The sequence below is a fragment of the Apium graveolens genome, chromosome 9, assembly GCF_009905375.1.
Source record: "Apium graveolens cultivar Ventura chromosome 9, ASM990537v1, whole genome shotgun sequence".
NCBI lineage: Eukaryota > Viridiplantae > Streptophyta > Magnoliopsida > Apiales > Apiaceae > Apium > Apium graveolens.
The window spans coordinates 15,704,787-15,730,905 of record NC_133655.1 but is presented as its reverse complement, the minus strand read 5'-3'; the positions used below and the strand labels follow the sequence as shown (position 1 = coordinate 15,730,905).

The window sequence follows — 26,119 nt, the reverse complement described above, 5'->3', positions numbered from 1 at the left end:
ATATATTTTTCCTGAAGCATAGACTATTGTTTTGAAAAGGTTCACCTACATGCTAAGTGAGGTGGAGCTAAAACTTAGAACGGTAATAAGAAACAACAGTCCTATATAAACCGTATGTATATCTTAAAAAGCAAGGAAACAAACCCAAACCCAGAACCCAAAAGAGTTAAGACCACTTCTGAGTTCTGAAATCCAAGGTGGTGGGGACTTAACCCTTTCCAAATTCCACACATAACCCAAACCAAACCACCACCATCAACCCTGGCTTCCAAAATGACCACCGCAAATCCCCCCACCTCCACCACCATCCCCCACCGTCCTCCGCCACCTCACCACCACTACTACCCACCCACTCACTCCTCCTCCAAAGCCTCTTTCAAAGGCTGTTGCTGCTGTCTCTTCCTCTTATTCTCCTTCATTGCTCTCCTCATCATAGCTCTCCTCCTCATCATCCTCCTCGCTGTAAAACCCAAAAAACCATCCTTTGATCTTCAATCCGTCACTGTTCAGTACGTGGGCATCACTCCTTCTCCGGTTACCATTCCTTCTGTGACAACTGCTTCTGTTTCGTTGAATATAAGGCTGCTGTTTACTGCTGCTAATGATAATAAAGTGGGGATTAAGTATGGAGAATCGAGATTTAGTGTGATGTATAGAGGCATTCCGTTGGGGAGAGGGAATGTAGCAGCGTTTTATCAACCGGCTCATAGTGTGAGACAAGTTGCGGTTAATATTGGTGTTGATAGAGTTAATTTGTTACAAGCTGATGCTGCTAATTTGTTGAGAGATGCTAGTCTTAATGATCGGGTTGAGTTTCGGATCTTTGGTGATGTCGGTGCTAAGATCCGGATTCTTGGTATTACTTCTCCCGGTGTCCAGGTTACCACTTTTTACCCTCTCTCTCTATCTCTCTCTCTCCCTGTCCCTCTCTCTCTCTCTCTGCCTCTCCCTCCCCCCCCCCCCCGCTCTCTCTCTCTCTGTTCTTACCATCTTACTTTCGGGCAGTAAATAAAAAAAAGGATGCGTAAGTTAGCGGTGCATGTTAGCATTAAAGTGTATGACGTGGAAAAAGAGTGAAGATAGTGTGTTTGTGTTGTGTGCATATATTTCAAAGTATGTGGGGCCTGGCATGACTGTGATAATTATCTCTCTGTGTTCACTTCTGGTGGTGTGCTTGTCTGGGTTAAGTTTTGGGACCTAGTGAAATTGTGTGTGCTAAGCTTCTAGGCTCTGGCTGGTTGGTTTTGTTTTTGCATTCTGTGGGGGACTATTGTTAACTGATAAGTATGCTAAATGTATAGATTGGGTCATTTTAATTTTCACACTTGTTTTGTTTGTTGGTAAGGTGTTTTAAATGGTCTTTTTGTGTGGTTAGAAAACATTAAGCGGTGAGTATGCTAATGGTCCGGTTCATGTGATACATGTTGTCTAGTAAAATCTGAGGATTCCATAGTCGAAAATGCAAATTGTCCTGGTCATAGGACATATGTTGGCTTGTAAAATCCGAGGACGGATAGTATAGTGGTCGGAAATTAGTGTTACTGGAGTTAAAAATTCAGTTTGTTAGAGGAACGTGTAGTCGGAAAGTAATGTTACTGAAGTTAAAAATTCAATTTGTTTAGTAGTAAATTATTAGAACAGGGTCAAAATCTTATTGTGTAGCTGTGAGGAGATGGGATAGAAATTTAAACTTGAGGTGTAAATTTTAATCTGATATATTAAATGGACTTAAAGTCACATTCATGACATAGGTACACATAATTAGTGTATAGGGGAGAAATGTTGCATATACATATTTGGCAAATTTGGTTGTCTATTTACAATGCATATACTGTGAATCTGTGATTAATAAGGTGCCTGCTCCTTGTAATCATGTAATGTAACCTATATTAGCTAAATTGATTTCGATGTCCTTGGAACCTTAATAACTGTACATGGACCAAGTCAGGTGGGACTAGACCCTCACAGAAAAGCCAATTAGTGGGGGTAAAAAATTGCAGTGTCTCGGCATATCTAGAAGGCGTAAGACGGAGGAACTGAAGAATAAAATGCTTAAAGTTACAGTGTCTAAATAAATTACAGTATCTCGGCCTATCTAGAAGGCGTAAGATGAAGGAAATTACAGTGTCTCGGCATACAGTGGTAGTAAATAAACTTACTTAGCAGAGTAAGTAAACAATGAGAGGGAGAGCATAACAAGAGGGAGTGCAGTAGTTGTATTCCCATACTTAAGTTAATGGGAATGTTTTCTTTGCCTTTACGTTCCAATCAAGATGGACCCACGAGGGTTTTCCCAACCCTACACTAATTATCTTTGTACCCTGTCTTTGGATTCTGCACCTAGCACATGCCTTGCACTAGTTATCTTGCAATGCTCAACCGGTTTGTTTGCAAATTCTAACTTTGTGTTTGTAAAAAATAAACCTTCTGTTTTTCATCCTCATAGAGTAAGTCCAAGTCCAATGGTGATGCTAAAGCCATAAGTTTTTTAGGACAAGACCTTAGTGGATGGATTAAATTAAACACGCCCTGGAACTCCCGTAACTCTAAGACCGTAACTTGTTAGGATGAGACCTTAGATGGATTTAATTAAACACACTCCATAACTCGCACGAGTGAATTAAGCTCTGTAGTCCGAACTTTGATTACATTTTTCTTAGAACCACAAATAACCCTAGGGTGTGAATTGTGTACCAGAAGCAGAATCTTTTAAGATTTACTTGCTTTGCAAACAGGGTGACAATAGTATAATAAACAAGTCCATATAAAGCTTAGCTAGTGGTGTGGGGTGGTTTGTCAATGAAATGTGCTGAAACTCAGTGACCCACTAATTTCGCTTCAATCAAGTTAAATTGCTGGCTTGAAATGTCCGTTTCAATAACATGCTGGCCTACATTAGTTGAGCATTATCATAAGTGAATTTGGAAGTTAATTGATCTTGTTAGGTAAATTTGCACCCCAGATAAGAAGTTAAAAATAAAGAGAAGCACATTTTTATAAGGGTCCATTGTTCTGAAATAGGCATAGTTATGTGTTTTTATGGTGCTGGGACAGCTGGCTCGCGCTAGTAAATTAGTAAGCCTACTGTAAATTCATAATTCTCCTACTTCGCGGCAGCCTAGCAGAACAGCTCTTATTAAAAACTGTCTTTAGTTATGGTACTGTAGGTTCATCATTTTCCTATCCTTTTTCTTTAATTGCTAAATATAGTTCTCCTTCTTCTTGGTTGCCTCTTTGCTCCAAAATGCTTATTTACTATTCTATAAATTCTTATGCATTGATTTGGCAAGCGAAATGCTACACATGCTCATGCATTCAGACTCTCATGCATTCGCTCATACTAGAACCTTCGACTTTTAATAATCAAGAGCAGACGGGTATCGATTGGGACATTAGCGAAGAACAATTTGTTTCTTTTTTCATGCTCTTGATTCTTGAGAGTGACAGGTGTGGAGTGTAAATTCTCAGACTGTAGTCATATATAATGTGCCTGCAGTTCTTAAACTCTCTTTTACTACACAATTTCTTTTTTCCGTTTGTTCGTCCTTTTTGTTTCTTTTTTCGTTTATTTTTCATTTTACTTACTGATGCTTGGGTTGCAGGTATCCGTGGATTGCTTAATAGTGATCAGCCCAAGGAAGCAAGCTCTTACCTACAAGCAGTGTGGAGTTGATGGCTTAAGCGTTTGACCATTACAAAATCCCAAACAAATTACTTACTATTTTCTCTTCATAAGAGAGGAGAGAATAATTTGGCCAGCCACCATCATAGATGGATTTACTAGAAAAATCCAACTAAAATTAGTTGAGGTATCTAATGATTCTTAGGACAAATTACAAATAGTAAAGAAGATCTTTTCTCTCTTCAATCTTTTTGTTAATCATACTTGTGTTAAAGTAAAAGGAAGGGAAAAATCTACTAATCTTGAGATGTAAAGTTTGGAATGATTAATACATGTATTTGACATTTGACAGCCAGCCAGCCAGCCACCTTTGGCTATACAGTCCTCTCTTTCTATCTTCTGTTCTGCCTCTATCATCTATTTTGCCTTTTCTCCATTAAAAAAGGGAGAAAAAAAGAGAATCGTATCAACTATCTTTACTTCATGTTTAAGCATTGTCTCAATTTTTTGATTTAGATTAGTAGCCTGGTAGCTTCACATCTTTTAAAAAGTTGCATATTTTTTATTTAGTTTAGTAGCCTGGTAGCTTCACATCTTTTAAAAAGTTGCATACATTAGACGCATTTTGTATGTAACATCTTCTATTTACTTAATCAACTTGGCTATTTCACCATTGTTGCCGATGAGGTCTAGCCCAGTGGTAAATGGTAGAAGCTGCTGAGATTTTGTTTATGCCAAAGTGTAGAGATTTTGTGTATGCCTAAGTGTAGACATGTTCAAAAATTTTGAAGTCCCGAAATTCAATCCGCTTGAATTCCGAAAAATTTGGATAAAATCCAGGATTTAAAAAAGCCCGATAACTTAACTTTTATCTTTTTTGTGATCAAATTTTTTTTGCTAACACTGTAATAAGTTGAACACACATTTAAATAACGGAGAATAGTTATCTAACACAACCTCTATGATACCGCGATCCGACAGTTTACAAAATGTTATTGGAATTTATTGGAACGGGTACGATCAAGATTTTGAAATATTTATTTTTGAGATTTTAAGAAATTGTTAACAATATTGGAACAATCAATCAGGAATTTAAAAATATTTTAAAATTGTTAGTATTCAATTAAGATTTAAACTAAATCTTCAAAATCTCTTTATAAAAATATGGGGTTTTTTATTATGATAGATTTGCTAGTATTTTTTATATGTCATATCGGGTCACGTTCTGCCTGACGGCCCGACCCGATACGCGAAAAGAGGAATAATAATAAAATGGAAATTTTATGATCAAATATGAGTTGTGACGTGTGAAATATGTGTTTGCTTGTCTGTATGCATGATTACGTGATCTGTTAATTTTTAAAATAGATTTAAGGGAATTATTTGATTTAAAACAAGGATTATTGGACCTTTATGCATTTTTATAAAATTATTTGAGTAAGGTCAAAGCATGAGACTAGTTGTGTTATCTTCAAAATAGTCCTAGAGACTTTCTAAAAGTGATAGACGGATTTATTTCGCGATCGTTGCATTTTAAAATGATTTTATGGAGTTAAAATGCTATTTGCAACATAATCTTGTAAAATCCGTATTTAATCAACCGTTCACTCAAAAATTATTCTGAAAACATGGCCGGAAAGCTAATTTCGAATCCTATATTTTAAAATTGATATTTCTTCCATTTTCATCTTTTCTGAGAGAGCTATATAATATTCAAATTCGTTTTTTGGGAATGAGAATAAAAGAAATGAGAAGTGAAATTAATTGTGGCATAATTACCATTCTACCCTTACCATACCATTATATAAGCCACCCAACCTTCTCTTTTTCTCCCCTTCTTCCCTCACTTCTCTTTTCTCTCTCTCTTTTTCCTCCCTCACTCCCGAATTCTCTCTCTCTCTCTCTCTCTCTCGGCTCTCTCTCCCGGCTCTCTCTCCATCTCTCTTCTCTCTCTTACATGCAACCTTAAAACATAGCTTAAATTCAAAGATCTACCCATCAACAATCTTTATTTTCAGTCCTCTATTCATTTACACTTTGCATGTAAGTTTCTAAGCAACTTTTCATAACTTAATTTCTTTGGTCATATTCAAGAAAGTATAATTTCTTGGTATGTGATCATAAAGGAATGTAAACAAGTGTGGTTTGTGGTTTTAAGGTTCAATACTCCAAGAGGTGACCCGTGTTGGGCACTCTTGAGTTCGAACACCACCGGCCGTGATCCAAGGAGAGCCTGTGGAATTTTAGGAGTGTGATATTCTTGGTGAAATGACGTATTCTTGTTGAAGTATAACTTGCATGTTTGATATTTGATGGATTCTTAAGTTTTGATGGTAAATGAAGTTTTATGTTTAGAAAATAGGAAATAAGATTTATTACTAAGTGATTTTGGTGTTTAGTTGATTGATATGGGATGCATGTCATAAGAATCTATATGCATGTCACTAAAAGTCATTGCATGTCAATGTTCTAAGTCTCTTTTGGTCTTGAACCTTGTTAGGTTCGAATTTTTCTTAAAAATTATGTGGGAAGAATGATTTTGATGTGTGATAGTATGAATGGTAGCATTAAAATGATTGCAAGTGATTTGGTTGGTTTTGTGCTAGTGTTTGGTTCAAATTTGTGTAAATAAAAAGGAGAGAAGAAGTTGTTTGCTTAAGGTGTTTAAGGTTTAAGAATCAAAGAATCTTTTGTCTTGATTAAATGGTTTTAGTTCAAATTCTTACTTCTTAAAAAGGGATTTTTGATTTTGATTCAAGTTTATAAAAGGGTTTTGATTTGATGATTTAAACTTGCTTCGGTTTTCTTTGAAAAAGGTTTAAAAGGATGAATATTGGCTTGAACTAAAGGTTATAAATGATCCCTATATTTGCATGTCAATTTGTGGTGTTGCATGTGATGTTTTTTTGAGAAATTCGAATGGAATAAGTTGAATTTATAGAAGATAAGATGGATTATGTGTTTAAAGTATTGCTTATGTGTTTCCATAAATTAAAGTGATGAATTGGAATTAGATTTGGATGAAACAAGGATTGCATGTTGAGATATGAAGTTGTATTTGACAATATTAGAGTCTAAAAGAATCATTGGACCTCTTGTTTGTGTTATGTGATAAAGCCGAATGGTTTATGGTTATAAAAGTAATTGATTTGAATCCAATATCTTACCAAGTGCATGCATGTGAGATTTCTAAGAATTATGTGGATTATTTGTTTGTTTTGGTTCGAATTAAATGATGTAAAAAGAAGGTTTTTGAGTCGTCTTGATATGAGATTATATATTGATATGGTAACTCGGGTAGAGAGTTTGAAATACAAGGATTAAATGTTATATGTTGTATTTGTATCGCATTATGTGATCTGAAGTCTATATGGTTAAAGTATATGGGTTTTGGTATAAGCGTGCTTGTATTTATGATTGAGTATATATATACTCTTAGAGTATTGTGTTAGGTCCCAATTTGTTTGTAGAAGGGGGGGGGTTGAATGCAAACAATACCGTTTAATCGAATAAAATGCGGAATAAAAAGGTGAAACAAAATTAAAGTTAAATAAAACTTTTATTAAACTTGAAAGGTGTTACAACAACGGTATCTGTTACAAGGGATTAATCTCAAATCAATTATTACAAATCTAGAATAAATTATCGACATGAACTTTTTCTATTTTTGCAATGAAAAGATCAAATGCTAAATGCGATTTGCGATTAAGTTCTATGGATTTTGATTCGTTAGATTGTTACACAAGAACAAGATAAATAATTCTAGTGGTTTGGATTTAACTTTACAATCTAGAGTTTTGATCTTGAATAGAGCAGATGAAAAATGAAATGATTTGCTTTTGTTTCTGCTGTGTTCTTGACTTGTGTGTTCTGTTTGATTGATAGATTGAATGTCTTCTGCTTTCTGTTGTTTAAGTAAACAAAACAATCCAGTTGAATCAGCAAGACTTTCGGCAAGACAATCAAATGAACTGGCATGACAATCCATTTGAACTGGTAGGACTTTCGGTGAGACTATCCTTTTGAACTAGCAAGACAATCCCAATAGCTAGCAAGACAATCAGAATGAACTAGCGAGACTTTCGGTATGACTATCAATTGTCATACCGATTGTCATAGTAGTTCAAATCATATTGTCTTACTGAATTATTAATAGATTTTAATATAATAAAAATTCTGAAAATCCTTAATATTAATTCTGAATTAATTAATCAATTAATTCAATTAATCAATAAATTAATCTTTGCAGATATAATTTATTTTCTTAATTAAATTATATGACTTAATTAATTAATAGAGAATTAATACTAATCTTGAGCAGCAACCATTCTTCTGAAAATCTTCTGAAAATCACTGTCAATTATGAATCAATTCCACCACTTCAAAGTTGGCACTCGATGTACTGTCTGGTTCATGAGTGACTAACTTCCGTGACGTTTCTTCAAGCCTTGACCTTGATACTCTTGATTTTCTTCAGACTAAATCCTTGTAATTAATTGATACCCTGACGAGATCTCTGTCACTTGATTAAATCCACAATCTTGATTTATATCACTGAGGCTTGATCAATTTCTTGAGCTTCTTCCAGTGAATTAAGTAATCAAGTCTGTAGATGAACAATGCTTCTTAATCCTTTGACATATGTTACTCTGTGAGATCTTTCTGACGATAGATCCACTATTTACTTATTACATTCTTATTTGAGTTGAGTTAAATCCTCGAATAAACAAATAGGCTATGACATATGCCTTTCAATCTCCCCCTATTTGCTTGTTAGACAATAACAACAAATACCTAGAGGATAACTCAACTAACAAATAAGAAAAAGATATAAACAGTAATGCAAAGTAAATAGCAGAAAAGTTCTGGATTATATTTAACATTTTCCAGATTCCAAAAGAAATTTACAAGAGAATACAAGATAGATGTTCCTCTAGCCTGAACATATAACTATATTAGTCTATCTTGATTCATAAAGCTCTAATCATATTACATTGAATTTTGAGCTAATTGACTTCAGTTGTCTTCTCTTCTGACTTCACCTTCTTCTAAATCTTGAAGCAACTCCTAGTCAAAGACACGATCCTTTTCTGAAGTGAAGCTTGCTGGTCTGACTGGTTGAACTCCAACTGACTTCAGCTTATTCTTGAACTGATTGTACCTTTTAATATTCTTTTCACAATAAGCTTGAATCAAATCAGCAGCTTGAGTCTTCAACATGGATGAGTATCCAGCAGTTCTTAAATGATGTTCCATCCAGACCAGATGCTTAGCTAAGTAGTCTTTAAGAGATTGTGCATCTAGCTGACAGATTTGAAGACAATCAGACTTAAAGAATCTCACCTGATGAGGATTGTTGACCACTTGAGGACTAGCCCTGCTGGAAAACTCTTTAAGTCTTTCTCGAAGAACTTCATTCAATTCTGAGCTTCTTTTTACTTTGTTGAGAAGAACCCAAATCTCTGACAAAGAATGATTCTCAAACAGATGAAGTGACACCTTGAAAGATCCTTCACTCTGACAATATACAAAAATGCTCATCTCATTTAGGGATCTGTCAAAAGCAGCTGTGATCCTTGAGACTTCAGTCTTGATAGCATTCATGTACATGTCATTGTTAGGATTTGAGATTTCCAGCTTGTCAAGAAGATGTAGGAACTGCCTATCATTGTTAGTGCTCAGCTGAGGCATATCAAGTACTCTCCTAGCTTCATCCCATTTTTCACCAATCTTCAGTCTGACATCTCTTCTCCTTTCTTGAGCCTTAATGCCATGAAGACGTTGCTTTTGAAGAGTTTCTGTTCTTTGTATGTCTTTCCTCATGTCAATGATCTGGGAGACCTTTTTGAGTTTAGCTTCTTTTCTTTTCATCTCTGATTGCTGCTTCTGAAACTCTTTCTCAAAGATAGGATCCACTGTAGCTTCCTCTTCCCATTCTCCAAAATCACTTTCCTCTTCAGCTTCAAAGAAACCATCTTTATCTTCCAAGACTGGTTCAGTGGGAATGTCAAAAATATCAAAGTCATCCTGTTCTCCACTGTAGTAGACATCATCAGCCTTTCCTTTATCTCCAACAGAGGTATCTTTTTCTTTTCCCTTTCCACTACTCCCTTTCTTCTCCCCCTTAGTTGATGGATCCTCTACTGACTTTCCTTTAGAACCTCCATGACCTCCATCACCTCCAGAGCCTGAGCCTCCATCAGACGGCCCTTCAAAGTAAGTTCTTTGTTCTTCATTAGGGCAGTGAAAATTCTTGATCATGAAATACAAGTGTTTCATTCCTACATTAAGATGTTCCATGCCCGTTTCTATCTTTAGAAATCTGGAGGAGTCCAGTGCATGATTCATTTCAACCAGGTCTTCAAGAGAAGTCATTCTTGTATGTAGAGAGCAGAAGTTAGAAATGTCATCAGCTGATAAAGTTAGAGTTTCCTGAATGGAATTGAGCTTTGGTATGACAGTGGTCTTGAGATCTGAGATATCATTCCTGATGAGTGCCAGCTGATTGTTGACAGAGGTGGAAGAAGAAGACCGTTCAACCACTTGTGCTTTGAATGATTTAGCTTCAGCTTGGCTTTTAGCAAGTTCTTCTTTTAAAGCAGCAATTTGAGCTAACAGGTTTTCAGTGTCTGTGTGTGCTCTCACCTGAATTTCACTCGTGTTTGGTTCACTCACCTCACGTGCTTGTGTTTCTCTCAATATAATTGCTCGTGAGGAGTCTTCCTGTTGCTGTTCTTCTGTACCTGCAATTAAAATCACCCTAGCCTCTTCAAGAGTGGTCAGTGGTGGTGCAATGGGAATTCGTGAGTCCCTATCCTCAGTTAATACTATCAGTTCATTTGAAATAGATGTCTGAATTGCTTCAGGGATAGATTGACTGAGTTGCCCTCCACTTTCTCCAGATAAATCTGTGAGTGGAGAATCCCGTGAGGGAGCCAGAGGTGTTGGATCTGGGAGGGGAGAAAATGACTCTATTAAGGGTGGCTGATAGTCAGATTTTCCCTCAGAAGCATGTGACTGCTCTTCTGCCGTAACTATGGCAGGCACTGTAACAGACTCTATGTGCACTCCTCGCTCCGTGTCCTGAGTATCATCTACTGGTATGTATGGTTCCATTGTGAGTAATGGAATTGTTCTTGACTCAGTACAGGATGCCATGGCCCTATGGCGAATTTCAATAGATTCATCCTGTTGAGAGAATGTCTCTAGTAACTGTTCATTGGCCATTTCAAAGTCCATGTCCTGTTGGGAGGACAAGGATGGGCTTTCAGATGCCTCAGTATATGTTCTTCTTTTCTTGGGAGGAGGCAGATCTGAGGGTTCACTCACATTCAACAATACACTACTTCCTATTAACCTTCTGGGTAACATTTTAGACAGTGGGGGAGAGATTGAGATAGGTAGTGACTCTGTGTTTGGCTCTATGACCTGGGATTGAAGCTGTGGTTCTACAACTTCATGGTCAGTCCTATCAACCACTGGGGGTCTTTCAACAGAAGTAGGAATGGAGTGAGAGTAAGGAATTACTACCTGTAATGGAAGAGCATCTGATATTGGAGGAGCCTGGGTGGCTTGAACCACTGGAGGTTGAGCTTGCTGTTCATGACCAGGAAGATTAAAAATAGGTAAGGGAATATAAGTGGCCATGAAAGCAGATACAAGTACTGGAACTTGCATGAATTTGAAGGTTGTGTCTTGGCGGGTGTAAATCTTTTTGCTTACAGGAGGGGGTTCGGTTACTGCGGAGTTAGCAAAAAGGGCTTTGTGTTCATGTGTGAGAAGATGATCTGCTATAAGCATGAGAAAACGAGCATAGTAACACGAGACCCTACGATTTGTAGAATGATCACGTAAAGCAGTAGTGAGACGTCTCAAGAGAATGGGTAAAAGTAGTTTGCCAAAATTGATCCTTTGATTGAAAACAACCGCAATACCAATATACTTCAGAGTGGAAGTGATGTTGTGAAAGTTGGATTTAGTGCAGTTGGCAAACACTTTAGAAAGTGTAACGAAGAAAATGTCCCATTCAGACACCAAATTAGATTTTGATAACTTGGTTAAATTAATTACCCCCTGATAGTGAATAGCATGGAAAAAGTTTGAAATATCATTTTCAGAGGGCAAATTACAGAAATTGTCCATAGGAAAATTTAAAGCTCGATTGACGGCTGTTTCATCAACCACATACTGTGTGTTTGCCACGGTGAATGAAAAAGATTTAAAATCATCGGCCACAGTAGAGGTTGTGCAAATCAGTCTTAGCAGATCAACATTTAAAATCACATTTGATTTAATAGCAGAGCTAACAATCGAATGGTCATTTAAAAATCTAATCCACGGCTTAAATTTTTCTACATCACATTTATCTGGATTAAAATAACCAACAAGATTATGCGAAACAATTTGGAAATTGAGGGCCATTTAAAAATAATAATAAGACACACACTTTCAGAATTTTAAGAATAATATTAAGAAAATTCGAATTAATTAAATTAATTTAATAATTTGAATTAAATTAATTATAATCGAAAAATTGACAGAAATGTATCTCGTTAAAATTCTTAACTCACACACGCAGATTTGAAAAGCCAAAAAACACAAAACAGAAATTAAAATTAAAAATACCCTATATCAACAAACCCAACTCGATTTTTAGGGGAACAAAACGAAGTGCAAAATATTTTAAAAAAAATTGGCAGCACTCCTGTATGTATATACGTGTGTGTATATATCAGGAGTGATGTTTTAGATTGCTGAGTAAAAACTCGAGCAAGGAAGATAATGGCGATGGAATTGGTGTTTGGTCGAAGAGAGAGAGAGAGAGAGAGAACTGATGGAATTTTTGAAAAACAAAAAACTGACTGAATGACTTAACAAAACAACAAAAAAAACTTATAAGTAGACAACCGGTATGACAATTCGGGATAGTCTTACCGATTGTCATACCGGTAGTCTTACAAGGCAAAATCACATTAGAAAATAGAAGAAATAAAAGTAATAAAAATAATAAATACTAAATATATATAACTGGTATGACAATCTGATAGTCATACCGATTGTCATACCAGTATAAAATAAAAGGAAAATATTTATATATAAGGTTTATAACTGGCAAGACAATTGATAGTCATACTGATTGTCTTGCCAGTATAAAACTATACTGATAACCAAAGTAACACAATTATATACTGAAATGACTTTCAGCAAGACAATTTCAATTATCTTGCCGATTGTCATTCTGGAAATAAAACAATTATAAACAGAATTAGTATGTACATATTTATATATATATGTACTGAAATGATTTTCAGCAAGACAATTTTAATTGTCTTGCCGATTGTCATTCCAGTAGAAAGACAATTATATACTTACAGAAAATATTTATAAAAACAAAGACAATATTTCAGAATTAATTATTTTTATTCCAAAAATAGATTTCTGTTGAATTTTAGCAAATAAAATTCATAGAAAAATATTTTTAGAGAAAATAAAATATTATGAGATATTTGAAATTAACAAGTAGAGTAAGTAAAACAGATAAGATAATATAAATTACATAGAATTAAGAAAATAATTTGGAAAATGATAAAATAAATTTGCAAATGAATTTTTCATTTATGAAAAATTCATTTGTAAATTCACTCAAGAACAGATTTCAGATACTCACAAGTTTAATCACTAAAGCTATTCAACATACCCAATTTATCAACTAATTTGGTAAATGTGGATTCATCAAGAGGTTTAGTGAAAATATCTGCTATTTGTTCTTCTGTTGGAACAAAAAATAGTTCAACAGTACCATTCATGACGTGCTCTCTAATAAAATGATACCTGATGTCAATGTGCTTTATCCTCGAGTGCTGCACAGGGTTGTTGGTGATAGCTATTGCACTTGTATTGTCACATAAAATAGGAATTTTGTTCAATACAGAGCCATAGTCTCGTAGCTGGTTCCTAATCCACAAGATCTGAGCACAGCAGCTTCCAGCAGCAATATATTCAGCCTCGGCCGTTGAGTTGGAAACTGTTTGTTGTTTCTTGCTGTACCATGAGACTAGCCTGCTACCTAGGAATTGACAACTCCCTGAGGTGCTTTTCCTATCAACAACACTTCCTGCGTAATCTGAATCTGTATATCCAACAAGGTTAAAACCAGATTCTTTAGGGTACCAAATACCTAGATTTGGTGTTCCCTTAAGATATCTTAAGATTCGTTTAACAGCAACGAGATGAATATCTCTAGGATCCGCTTGGAACCTTGCACATAAGCATGTAGCATACATAATATCTGGTCTACTTGCAGTAAGATAGAGTAACGAGCCAATCATACCTCTGTAGCTTGTGACATCTACCTTAATGGAGTTTTCACATGGTCCAAGCTTGACAGCTGTAGTTGATGGAGTCCTTGCTGATGCAGAATCCTCTAGATTGTACTTTTTGAGGAGTTCCTTGAGATACTTGGATTGACAAATAAATGTTCCATCTAACCTTTGATTTACTTGTAATCCAAGAAAGAACTTCAGCTCTCCCATCATGCTCATTTCAAACTTGTTGTGCACTAACTTAGCAAATCTCTTACAGAGATTATCATTAGTAGACCCAAATATTATATCATCCACATAGACTTGGACTAATATAGTATCATTCTTATGTTTTTTAGAAAAGAGAGTTTTGTCTATGACACCTCTAATAAAGCTTTTTTCAATAAGAAATTCAGAGAGAGTGTCATACCATTTTCTTGGAGACTGTTTGAGCCTATAGATAGCCTTGAAAAGAAAGAAGACAAAATCCAAATGATCTGGATCTTCAAAACCAGGAGGTTGCTCAACATATACCTCTTCATCCAGCTTTCCATTCAGAAAGGCGCTCTTGACATCCATTTGATAAACTTTAAAGTTAGAGAATGCTGCAAATGCCAAAAATATCCTGATGGCCTCTAGTCTAGCCACTGGAGCATAGGTTTCATCATAATCAATGCCTTCAGCTTGAGAATACCCTTTAGCTACCAGTCTTGCTTTGTTTCTTGTAACCACACCATCTTCATCTAGTTTATTCCTGAATACCCACCTAGTACCAACAGCTTTCTTGTGTGTAGGTCTAGGTACCAGTTTCCAGACTTGTTGACTTTCAAACTGATTGAGTTCATCTTGCATAGCAATCACCCAATCTGGATCAGTCAGTGCTTCCTCAATCTTCTTAGGTTCCATCTCAGAAAGAAATCTTGAGAACATACACTCATTTTGAGTAGCACGTCTAGTTCTGACTCCAACATCTGGATCACCAATAATCAACTCAAAAGGATGAGCTTTATTCCAGACAGTCTGTCTTGGAAGATTTGATCTTGATGATTCGCCTTGAAATTCATTGGGATGTTGTGTCCTACTAGATGATCCTTCAGCATCTCCCCCTGAGTTGTTGCCATATTGACTTGAAGATTCTCCGTCAGTAGCAGTGGTATCTCCATTGTTGCCAAAGTTTCCATCACTATTACCTTGAGTATCATCATGATTAACAGGTTCTTCACCAGCAACAACCTCAGGTTCTTGACCATGTTCTGATTCTGAATCTGACATATCATCAAACTTCAGTTTCTCAGAAGGATCTTCAGTTTGGATACTAGGGAGTTTAGTGTCATCAAATGTAATATTGACACTTTCAGTTACTTTGTGTTGATCAATGATATACACTCTGTATGATCTTCTTCCATATCCAACAAAAATACCCTCATATGCCTTTACCTCGAATTTACCACGACGATCATCTCCATCCTTGAGCACGAAGCATCTGGCACCAAATACATGAAAGTATTTGATAGAAGGTTTCTGTTCATTCAAAATCTCATAAGGAGTTTTCATGAAGTCTTTGTTGATTAGAGTTCGATTCTGAGTATAACATGCAGTATTGACAGCTTCAGCCCAAAAGTACATTGGAAGACCTGATTCACTTAACATCGTTCTTGCAGCTTCAATCAATGTACGATTCTTCCTTTCTACCACTCCATTTTGCTGAGGGGTTCTAGGAGCTGAAAATTGTCTGGTAATCCCTTTGTCTGTACAGAATCCATTGAGAAGTGAATTCTTGAATTCTGTTCCATTATCTGACCTTATTGCTCTAACAGGGACATTAGAATCTAACTCAATCATCTTGATATGATCAATCACAACTTGTGGTGTTTCATCCTTAGAGTGAAGAAATAAAACCCACGTATACTTGGAATAGTCATCAACTATCACAAGACAGTAACACTTCTTTGACATCGAAAGGACATTAACTGGTCCAAATAAATCCATGTGCAATAATTGCAGAACACCAGTTACGGAAGATGTGTCAGTGCCTCTGTGACTTGCTTTCTTTGACTTTCCTTTCTGGCAAGCCTCACATAGTCCTTCTGGGGAGAATTCCAGCTGAGGCAGACCTCTGCCCAATTCTCTTTTGACAAGAGAATTCATTGTTTTGAAATTGAGATGAGAAAGTCTCTTGTGCCATAGCCAACTCTCATCTGACGATGCCTTTGCATAGAAACAATTGACTTCAGGATTGCTTCCAGAGTTCATGTCAGCTACGAACAGATTTCCTTTCCGGATTCCCATCAAGGAGGGTTTTTCACTTTTCTTGTGCAGAATCTGACACTTCAGCTTGTCGAATAAAACATTGTAGCCGTTGTCACAGAACTGACTAATGCTAAGCAGATTGTGTTCAAGTCCTTGCACAACATACATATTTTCAATGATAATATTTCCAGCTAGCAAACAGCCATATCCCTCCGTTAAACCTTTGTTGTTATCTCCAAAGGTAACCACTGGGCCAGCTTTCTCAACCACATTTGATAACAGGGCTCTATCTCCGGTCATATGTCTTGATGATCCGTTGTCAAGAATCCACACTACCGGTTGTACCTGTTTAATGCCCTGCAATACAAATGGATTAGACCTTCTTCGGAACCCAAGCTTGGCTAGGTCCGGCATATTTGTAAAATTGGCCTTTATCAGGCAAAACAACATTCTTAATTTTAATATTCTCAACTTTCTCAATGACTGGACATTTGACCTTGTGAACAGCCTTGACAAATTTCTGTTTAGGCTTAGGCACAAATGTCTCCTTTCTAGCTTTAGGAGGACTAGCAGTCTTAGACCTATCATGCTTTCTATTATTCACATGCTGACGAGGAGTAGTCTTATCATTAGAAACATGCTTACCATTAAAATAAGCATACATCAGATTAAAAGCACAAGACATACAATCAGGAACACCACATGCTTTATGAGAGGGATTAACAATAGGCAACTTATGCATGGTAGACATGGCATTTGTGTTATCCAACTCATGTGTGTCTGAGTTAGTCTCAGTTGCTTTCACAACCTTGACTGGAACTTTTGACACACTTGACTTGGAGACAGCTTTCTCATTAGCATTATCTTCAGCACGGATTTCTTCTTGAATAATAAATGAGATCTCATCAAATGGTTCAGCAATTGATTCTTTATAGAGGGGTTCATCAACACCCTTAAGCACATGTGGTACTTCCCTGCCTTTAGCACAGACATGAGGAGGGGAGTTTATGCCTAATTTTCCAATAGCAGCATTGTAATCATAACCTATTCCAGATGTTTGATTAACAGCTTGCTTATTGTAAAACTCTTTGGACTTCGAACAAGAATTAAAGTAAGCTTTAACCTTAGCCTCAAGACCGCTGATCTTGTCTTTGAGAATAGTTTCAAGTTGTCTATAACAGTCAACTCTATTCTCTAGAAAAGATACTTGTTCTTTTAATTTATCTTGATTAATGTGCACAAGTCTTAATTCATTGACCTCTTTCTCAAGGTCTTTGATTTGTTGATTTAATAATTCATTATCACAACGAGCACAATCTAAGGAACCTCCTAGATGATAAACTAATTCAGCATCAGTAAATTTTACCTCTTTTCTTGACGATGAGGTGTTTGCATCACTAGCCATGAGAGCAAGATTCCCAACTTCTTCATCTTCCCTGTCAGTATCATCCCAGCTTCTTCCCTTTGCCAGGTAAGCCCTTTCAGATTTACTCTTCTGATTAGAATCGTAAGAGTTCTTCCTAACTTGTTTTGGTTTCCTGCATTCTGTGGCAAAGTGTCCCAACTCATTGCAGTTGAAGCATCGAATGGTGCTTCGATCAACCATCCCTGTTTTATACCCACCACTACTGGTGTTAGAGGATGAAGATCCACCTTTCTGGAATCTGTTGTAGTTGGACTTGTACTTGAACTTGGGATTCCTTTTGAATCTGACATTTGAGAATCTCTTGACAATCAGGGCCATTGACTCATCCTCCAATTGATCCAGTTCTTCCAAGGAATAAAAATCATCTCCTGATTGATTTGTAGTAGGAGGATCAAATTCTGTTACTATCATATTTTCTTCAACCTTGAAAGACTGTACCATTCTTTCTTACTGTTGAGATTGTTGTTGATATTGTGGTTGTTGTTGTTGTTCATCAGCTACTAGAGCAGTAGACGTGCTGACCACTCTTCCTTTCCCGTAAACTTCCTTCTGCTGGATCTGCTCTAACTCATAAGTCTTTAACACACCATAGAGCCTTTCCAAAGAAATCTCACTCAGATCTCTTGCTTCTCTTATGGCAGTGATTCTATGTTCGAGATGAGTTGGCAGTGTTAAAAGGAACTTTTTGTTGACCTCCCTGATGGAATAGTATTTACCATTAATGTTCAGGTTGTTGATCAATGCATTGTACCTCTCAAATACTTCAGTGATTCCTTCTCCTGGATTGGATTTAAAGTATTCATACTCAGAGGTTAGGATTTCTAACTTATTCTCCCTAACTTCCTATGTGCCTTCATTAATAACCTCAATAGTTTCCCAGATATGTTTGGAATCTTTACAATTCATCACATGTCTATTCATCAAGGGATCAAGGGAATCTACTAAAATTAATTGAAGGCTAGCATCCAGGGAGGCTTCTTCTTTTTCAGCAGGAGAGAAATCCTCAGGATCTTTCACATAAGTTCTAGCTTTGGTGATCACCACATCATTTTCTATTACCTCTGGTTCAATAACCATTGGAATTTTTGGACCCTTCTTTAACACTTCCAGATATTTGGGATTAGCAACTTGTAAAAACAATAGCATCTTCTTCTTCCACATAACATAATTTTCTTTATCGAATAGTGGAATTTTAACGTTTCCAACTTTTTGTGTAGTCATTATGAATTTTTTGAGTGAATAAAAAATTCAAGGTGTGAAAGAAACACAAAAGTCTAGGATCTAGATTTGTACGTTAATCAGAAGGCTCTGATACCAATTGTTAGGTCCCAATTTGTTTGTAGAAGGGGGGTTGAATGCAAACAATACCGTTTAATCGAATAAAATGCGGAATAAAAAGGTGAAACAAAATTCAAGTTAAATAAAACTTTTATTAAACTTGAAAGGTGTTACAACAACGGTATCTATTACAAGGGATTAATCTCAAATCAATTATTACAAATCTAGAATAAATTCGACATGAACTTTTTCTATTTTTGCAGTGAAAAGATCAAATGCTAAATGCGATTTGAGATTAAGTTCTAGGAATTTTGATCCGCTAGATTGTTACACAAGAACAAGATATATAATTCTAGTGGTTTGGATTTAACTTTACAATCTAGAATTTTGATCTTGAATAGAGTAGATGAAAAACGAAATGATTTGCTTTTGTTTCTGCTGTGTTCTTGACTTGTGTGTTCTGTTTGATTGATAGATTGAATGTCTTCTGCTTTCTGTTGTTTAAGTAAACAAAACAATCCAGTTGAATCAGCAAGACTTTCGGCAAGACAATCAAATGAACTGGCATGACAATCCATTTGAACTGGTACGACTTTCGGTGAGACTATCCTTTTGAACTAGCAAGACAATCCCAATAGCTAGCAAGACAATCAGAATGAACTAGCAAGACTTTCGGTATGACTATCAATTGTCATACCGATTGTCATAGTAGTTCAAATCATATTGTCTTACTGAATTATTAATAGATTTTAATCTAATAAAAATTCTGAAAATCCTTAATATTAATTCTGAATTAATTAATCAATTAATTCAAATAATCAATAAATTAATCTTTGCAGATATAATTTATTTTCTTAATTAAATTATATGACTTAATTAATTAATAGAGAATTAATACTAATCTTGAGCAGCAACCATTCTTCTGAAAATCTTCTGAAAATCACTATCAATTATGAATCAATTCCACCACTTCAAAGTTGACACTCGATGTACTGTCTGGTTCATGAGTGACTAACTTCTGTGACGTTTCTTCAAGCCTTGACCTTGATACTCTTGATTTTCTTCAGACTAAATCCTTGTAATTAATTGATACCCTGACGAGATCTCTGTCACTTGATTAAATCCACAATCTTGATTTATATCACTGAGGCTTGATCAATTTCTTGAGCTTCTTCCAGTGAATTAAGTAATCAAGTCTGTAGATGAACAATGCTTCTTAATCCTTTGACATATGTTACTCTGTGAGATCTTTCTGACGATAGATCCACTATTTACTTATTACATTCTTATTTGAGTTGAGTTAAATCCTCGAATAAACAAATAGGCTATGACATATGCCTTTCATATTGCGATTAAGGGAAATGTTAAGCGTTCTGGGAACGTCGAGTGGGAATCTAATTAAGGATTGTTTTTAATTGTAGATTCGGAGCGTGAGGGCATTCAGGCTAGGAAAGGGAAAGGTATACTAGGTGGCAGTCGTTAAACCTTTGTGAAACAGGAAAGCGAATTCAGGAAAGTAACTCTACTTACTTGTGCAATTGTTATAGAGAGGATATTGTTCATGCCATGTAGAGTATTGAAATTTTATAGAAATGTACCCCTGTTATTGATTCTTGAGATACCCTATTATTGTTCTTGTGAACTTGTTATTGATAAGATTATTGTTCGAACCTTTTGGTAACCTTTTCTTATCCTGATTACCTGTCAATACCATGAATTCTTGTAAACCCTATAAGAACCTATGTGAACCCCTTGTGTAGTGATCCTTTATTCCTTTGTTTACCTTATAACCTATTGATCCTTGAAACAGTTCTGATTTCCCTAATTTGTATACCTTGTTATCATTTGATCAAGATCCTTAGCATTGAACTTTGCTTACCTTTGATTTATTCACTTCCTTTGAATTCTTGAAATTGAACTTAAGAATGAGTTTCGACTTGAAAGAGTCTGAATGATTTCATATTCTTGGTAATGATAAAATGGATTTAGTAAACCTTTCTTTTTTTCAACACAAGGTTTTCCAAACGAATTCCTGATGAATTGGATTGAGATATAAGAGACTAGTGGGACTAGTCCAGTCATATAAAGAGGCTGGATTGAGACATAAGAGACTGATGGATTGGATTGTGATATTGATTAGCTTACAGCTTGTGAACCCTGATTTTGATTCTGTTATCAATCGTATAATTGATTCCCAATGATGAAAAGATTCTCGCTTTCCATTTGAAAGATCATTTATGATCCTGTTAATGATTTGTGATGAATGTCGGCTTTCACCCTATCTTCAGCCTTGTTCCTTGGAAGCCCAAAGCTTTTCTTCATAACCCTTTCATAGCCCAAAAGATAGAAATCTGCCACCTAGAAATGATAAAGTAGAATGCCTTGAGTTCAGAAATGGTATATTGTGGATTTTGTATCGTAGAACTGTTTTATAGTTACTTGTTGAGTTTTATACTCATATGTTTTGTTTTAATCTAACCATAACAGTTAAGCAAGAAGATGGTCAGGCTTAGGCGCACTGCTCGTAAGAGCGTACCTGGTGGTCCCTACCGTGTTGAGGGCTTCCGGTTGCCAGAGCAGGTAGTACAGGTTTTGAGTGAGCAAGCGCTTAGCCGAAAGGTTGTTAAGATACAATGGGTTATCTATCGGTTCCAAATCGGGATCGACTATGTAAATTTGGTTTTATTTTGGGTTGTAAATTATTTTCTATGGTTGGTAGTTGTAATCTTATCTCATACTTTATCATGTTTGATCCTGTTAGTAGCTAATCAGGGTTTATACATATTTAATTCATAGTTTAAAGGTGTGTGGGCCCTCATTTCCTAACCCCGAGATTGAGGGCGTCACAACCTATCTCTTAAATTTGGACCAATTTAAGTTCAAATCTATCCAACAGTAACCTATGTTCCAGTCCAAATTTAAGCAAATTTAGGCTAGTAAATAGTGTTAGACTAAATTTAGTCCCAAAGTATTCTCCAGCCTAATCTTTTTAATGATAAAATATTAACCTTTTATGTGTTATATATACTAGCCTAAAACCCGTACGATGTAAGGTTGTTTTAAATAACTGTTATTTTATTATTTTTATATTAATATTATAGTATTATAGTTGTTAAAAGAGTAAGTAATAAAATAATTTTAAGCCCGATGTCATTATATCGACCAACGAATAATCTTTTAATTTAATTTTTTTACTCGGTTTAATAATCTAACTGTTTCGATAGCGTTAGTAGTATTTATTATTTTATTTTAGCCTAGACAACATCTATATCTACTCAAACACACCCACTACTGGCCAAATGTGTCCATATATATATATATATATATATATATATATATATCTTTGTTTTAGGAGTTTCATATATTTTAGCGATATTATTGTATAAGATAATTATGTCAAAATAAGAAATTAACTAAATGAGGGAAATTAAGCAATTTTATCAAGTACTGGCCGAAAATTAAAAACTTTTATAATATTAAATATTAATCTAAACTTATAAAAAGAATATGATCATGGCAATTCAATAAATTTAGCATGTACGGATTAATTTAAACTTATAAAAAAATATGTGTAAGGGTAATCCGGTAATTTCAGCGTATACGTGGGTATTGAGGATCAATTTTTTCAACATTTCATATTATATAGGTATGCCTAATGAGGGTTTAGTTAAATAAAGTAATGTTTTCTACTCTACTTGGCCTCATTTTTTAAGAATGAGATGTATTAGTTGAATTAAATTGAAAAAGTGACATATTTTAGTTGAAAAGGTAATCTGAATTTTAATTAAAATATTTAGTTGCTTAGTTATTATTGCTCGTGATATTTTCGAAGAAGAAGATGTGTTATTAATAAGAACTAGCTATTTAGCCCGTGCAAGGCACGGGCAAATTCTATAAAAATTATTAATTTTTCTAAAACATAAGATATATCTACATATTTATGATGAACGAATTAGTGCTAAATTAGTATATGATTGATATCTTAACATGATAATGTTTTGTAATATTAATAATCCCTTTTATTTAATTATTTTTTAAAATAAAATTTCGATACTAATTCAATTGACATGACTTTATTTTTGTTCATAGTCTAAATATAATAATTCAATATGAAAGATGACAGACAAATTATATGTATATATATTCTTACATGCATGCGTATTTTCTGTTTTATAATTTACTTTTGAGTAAATGACATTTTGCACCCCTTATAAATATTCACTTTTTCGGTTTGATCTTTAACTTTTAATTTTGGCAGAATGCATCCCTTAATTTTAAATTTCACTTCATATTGCACCCTTTTAATAATTTTCGTCCAAAATAACCGTTATTGTCAGGGGTAAAGTCGGAATGATTTTTAAAGTTTATATAATGACGATATGCACCCCATAATTTTAATATTTTAATGATATGCACCCTATATAGTTCTATAGTTTATACTTTATTTTAATTTTTCATAACTTTTGAAACCCATAAAAATATATATTATAAAATTAAACTAAAAAATAAAACATATAACAGACAAACTGACTAGGGTCGAGTGTGATTTTTTTTAAAAGAAATAAACTGAAACCCAAAATTAATGTTATAAAAACGATCCAAATCCAAACCAAACCGAATAAAATAGAAAATTTTGGTTTGTGTAGTTTAATTCAGTTAGAGTTGTAAACGAACCGAACTCGGACGAACTTTTAACGAACTCGGACAAAATCTTAACGAACCGAATACTGTTCGATAAGCATTTCGGACAAAATTTCTTGTCCGAACTTGAGTTCGGTAATATTCAAACCGAACACAAACTGTTCGCGAACACAACGAACCGAACCAAACCTAACACAAACGAACACGAACTGTTCACGAACATCGTTTGTAGCTAATTTATTTTAAAAATAAACATAAGAACATGAATCAAATGAAATATTTAGTAACACCAAAAAATTTGAAAAATTAGGAAACTTATAGTTTTAATAGAGATTTATTATAAAAATATTAAAACAAAAATAAGAAATTATGAATTATAAAGATTGTGCCGAAAGTGATATCAAAACCTAGACACATATATTTGATAAAAGAGATATCTTTTGATATTATTATTTAAATATATATATATATATATTAAAATTATCTACATAATATTTAAATTAAATTAATTTGGATAAAACACTTATTTGCGATTTCAATTCATATTTAATAGAGAATATTTATATTTTAATTATTTTTTAAGTAAAAAAATATTACCTAATATTATCATACAAATTTATATATTTTTTGACGATTCGAAATTAAAATCGGGGTGTAATCTGTTATAATATTATAAATACGGGGTGCACATTGTAATAACATAAACATAAAAAATTTATTCCGATTTTACCCTTGAAAATTGTTAAAAGAGGTGCGATATGAAACGAAATTAAAAGTTGAGGGATGCATTCTGCCAAAATTAAAAGTTTAAGATCAAACCGAAAAAGTGAATATCTATAAGGGGTGTAAAGTACAATTTACTCTTTACTTTTCAGAATACGCAAATTATGATTATTTTATAAATAACTCTTCATATTGATTTGCATGTGTATTCTGAAAACGTCATTCTAAATTCATTAACAAATTCCTTCACATACGATTAACAATCATTGTCATAGTAAATTTAGTGTTTACGAAAACTCTAATGTGACTATGTTTATATTTAGTTGGGCTCGAACGATGTTATTATAATATTTCAATGGTACTGTTATCATTAAAAATATTTTACATTTTTCATGCTCGAGTGCATTAACTCTTACAACAATTTTTCCTTGAATATAATCGGTATCATGATATATCCCCTCAAAATAATAAATTATATACATTGTGTTATCGATTTGTGTTAAAATTATAATCTAATAAATATAATTAATATAAAGTACTAAACTGTCAATATAAATAATTAAATTGTAATGTTTATACATGATAAAGACTATTACATATATGTTAAATTCAATTTAATTCAATTCCTATAAAAATATTAAATACAATTGTTATAGGGAGAATTTCGTATAACAATGTTGTGGAGGTTAATGGGCGGAACAAAGATCAAGGACGGTGTTTGAGGGCGGAGGAAGGTTGTTTGGCGGTGGCTGAGCTTGTATGTGGACTCCTTAAGAAAGAATAGGGTTTGTTATTCTCTGTCAAGTGTCGACTCATCCCTCATACAAGTGCCTACGTACCCTATTTATAGGGATCAAGCCTCACGTAGTTCTTGGGGAACAAGTCACGTAGGCTAGGGTTAGGACTCTTCAGCCCGTGCAGCCCAAGCCCACGATAAAGTCAGGCCTTCAGCCAATTAGTCACGTAAATCTCGATCGGCTCCACACGCTTCCTACAATCTCGCGGCATCTCCGCAATCCTTCCCGTGATTGTAGGAACAACCCGTGTCGACCCCGAAATCTACGAGCAACTCAGTCATCTATGAGTCACTTTCCATGTTGCACACAAAGTCTTTCGATGCGGGCCGACCTGGTCACCTCGGCCCGCACCGCCTTCAAACAATAAATATAATGTTACCTCTGTTTCTATAAAATGTGGGCTCATGAGCTCAGCCCGTGTGTGGGCAGCTAAGCCCACCTCGCATGAAGGCACCTGAGCCCACCTCGCGTGGGCACAACCGAGCTCAGCTCGCATATGAGAGCCCAAATGACAAATGTGAGCTCACCTTTCATGTGTGAGCCCAGCTCGCATGTCCTCATTTGAGCCCAGCTCGCGTGTTTGAGCCCATCTCTCATGTCATCACTTGAGCCCAGCTCGCATGTTTGATTCCAGCTCTCATGTCATCACTTGAGCCCAGCTCGCATGTTTGAGCCCAGCTCGCATGTTACGGGCCCAGCCCGCATGTGCTGGCCCAAGTCATATAAATCCATGGTTCTAGCCCACACACGAGAGTCCAGCTATTTAGTACACCCACAGGGACCTGTTTAGGGCCCATGGCCGAAAGCGGGCATAACAACTACCCCCCAAAATTCCTGGTCGCATCTTGAGGCCAGGTATTTTCTAATCCTTTTATGGCCTCGCAAGTGTGAGCCCACCAGGCCGCACCAAACCGCCTCGCGTGTCTCGCCTCGCATGCCTTTCATCTTTGCATTCATTTTGACAGCCGTTGGACAGCTGGCGTGGGGATTCGTGTCATCTTATGAGATGACGACACGTGTCGCCTCCTCCTTTCTCTCTCCTATCTCCTATAAATATGTGGGATTTCAATTCATTTCTCAC

General features: G+C 35.3%; 1 protein-coding gene across 1 annotated transcript; it reads left to right on the top strand.

Moving 5' to 3' along the window:
- Positions 1-84: 84 nt before the first annotated feature.
- LOC141684326 (uncharacterized) lies at positions 85-3,977 on the top strand. Its single transcript, XM_074489241.1, has 2 exons — positions 85-879; positions 3,603-3,977. Exons 1-2 carry the CDS (start codon positions 274-276, stop codon positions 3,687-3,689), a joined length of 693 nt encoding a protein of 230 aa, XP_074345342.1. The 5' UTR covers positions 85-273; the 3' UTR covers positions 3,690-3,977.
- Positions 3,978-26,119: the final 22,142 nt, after the last annotated feature.

Bases quoted from the DNA above. Each gene is read 5' to 3' on its own strand.
- LOC141684326 (XM_074489241.1), top strand. From the start codon at position 274: ATGACCACCGCAAATCCCCCCACCTCCACCACCATCCCCCACCGTCCT. The intron at 880-3,602 runs GTTACCACTTTT...CTTGGGTTGCAG, and splicing joins TTACTTCTCCCGGTGTCCAG to GTATCCGTGGATTGCTTAAT.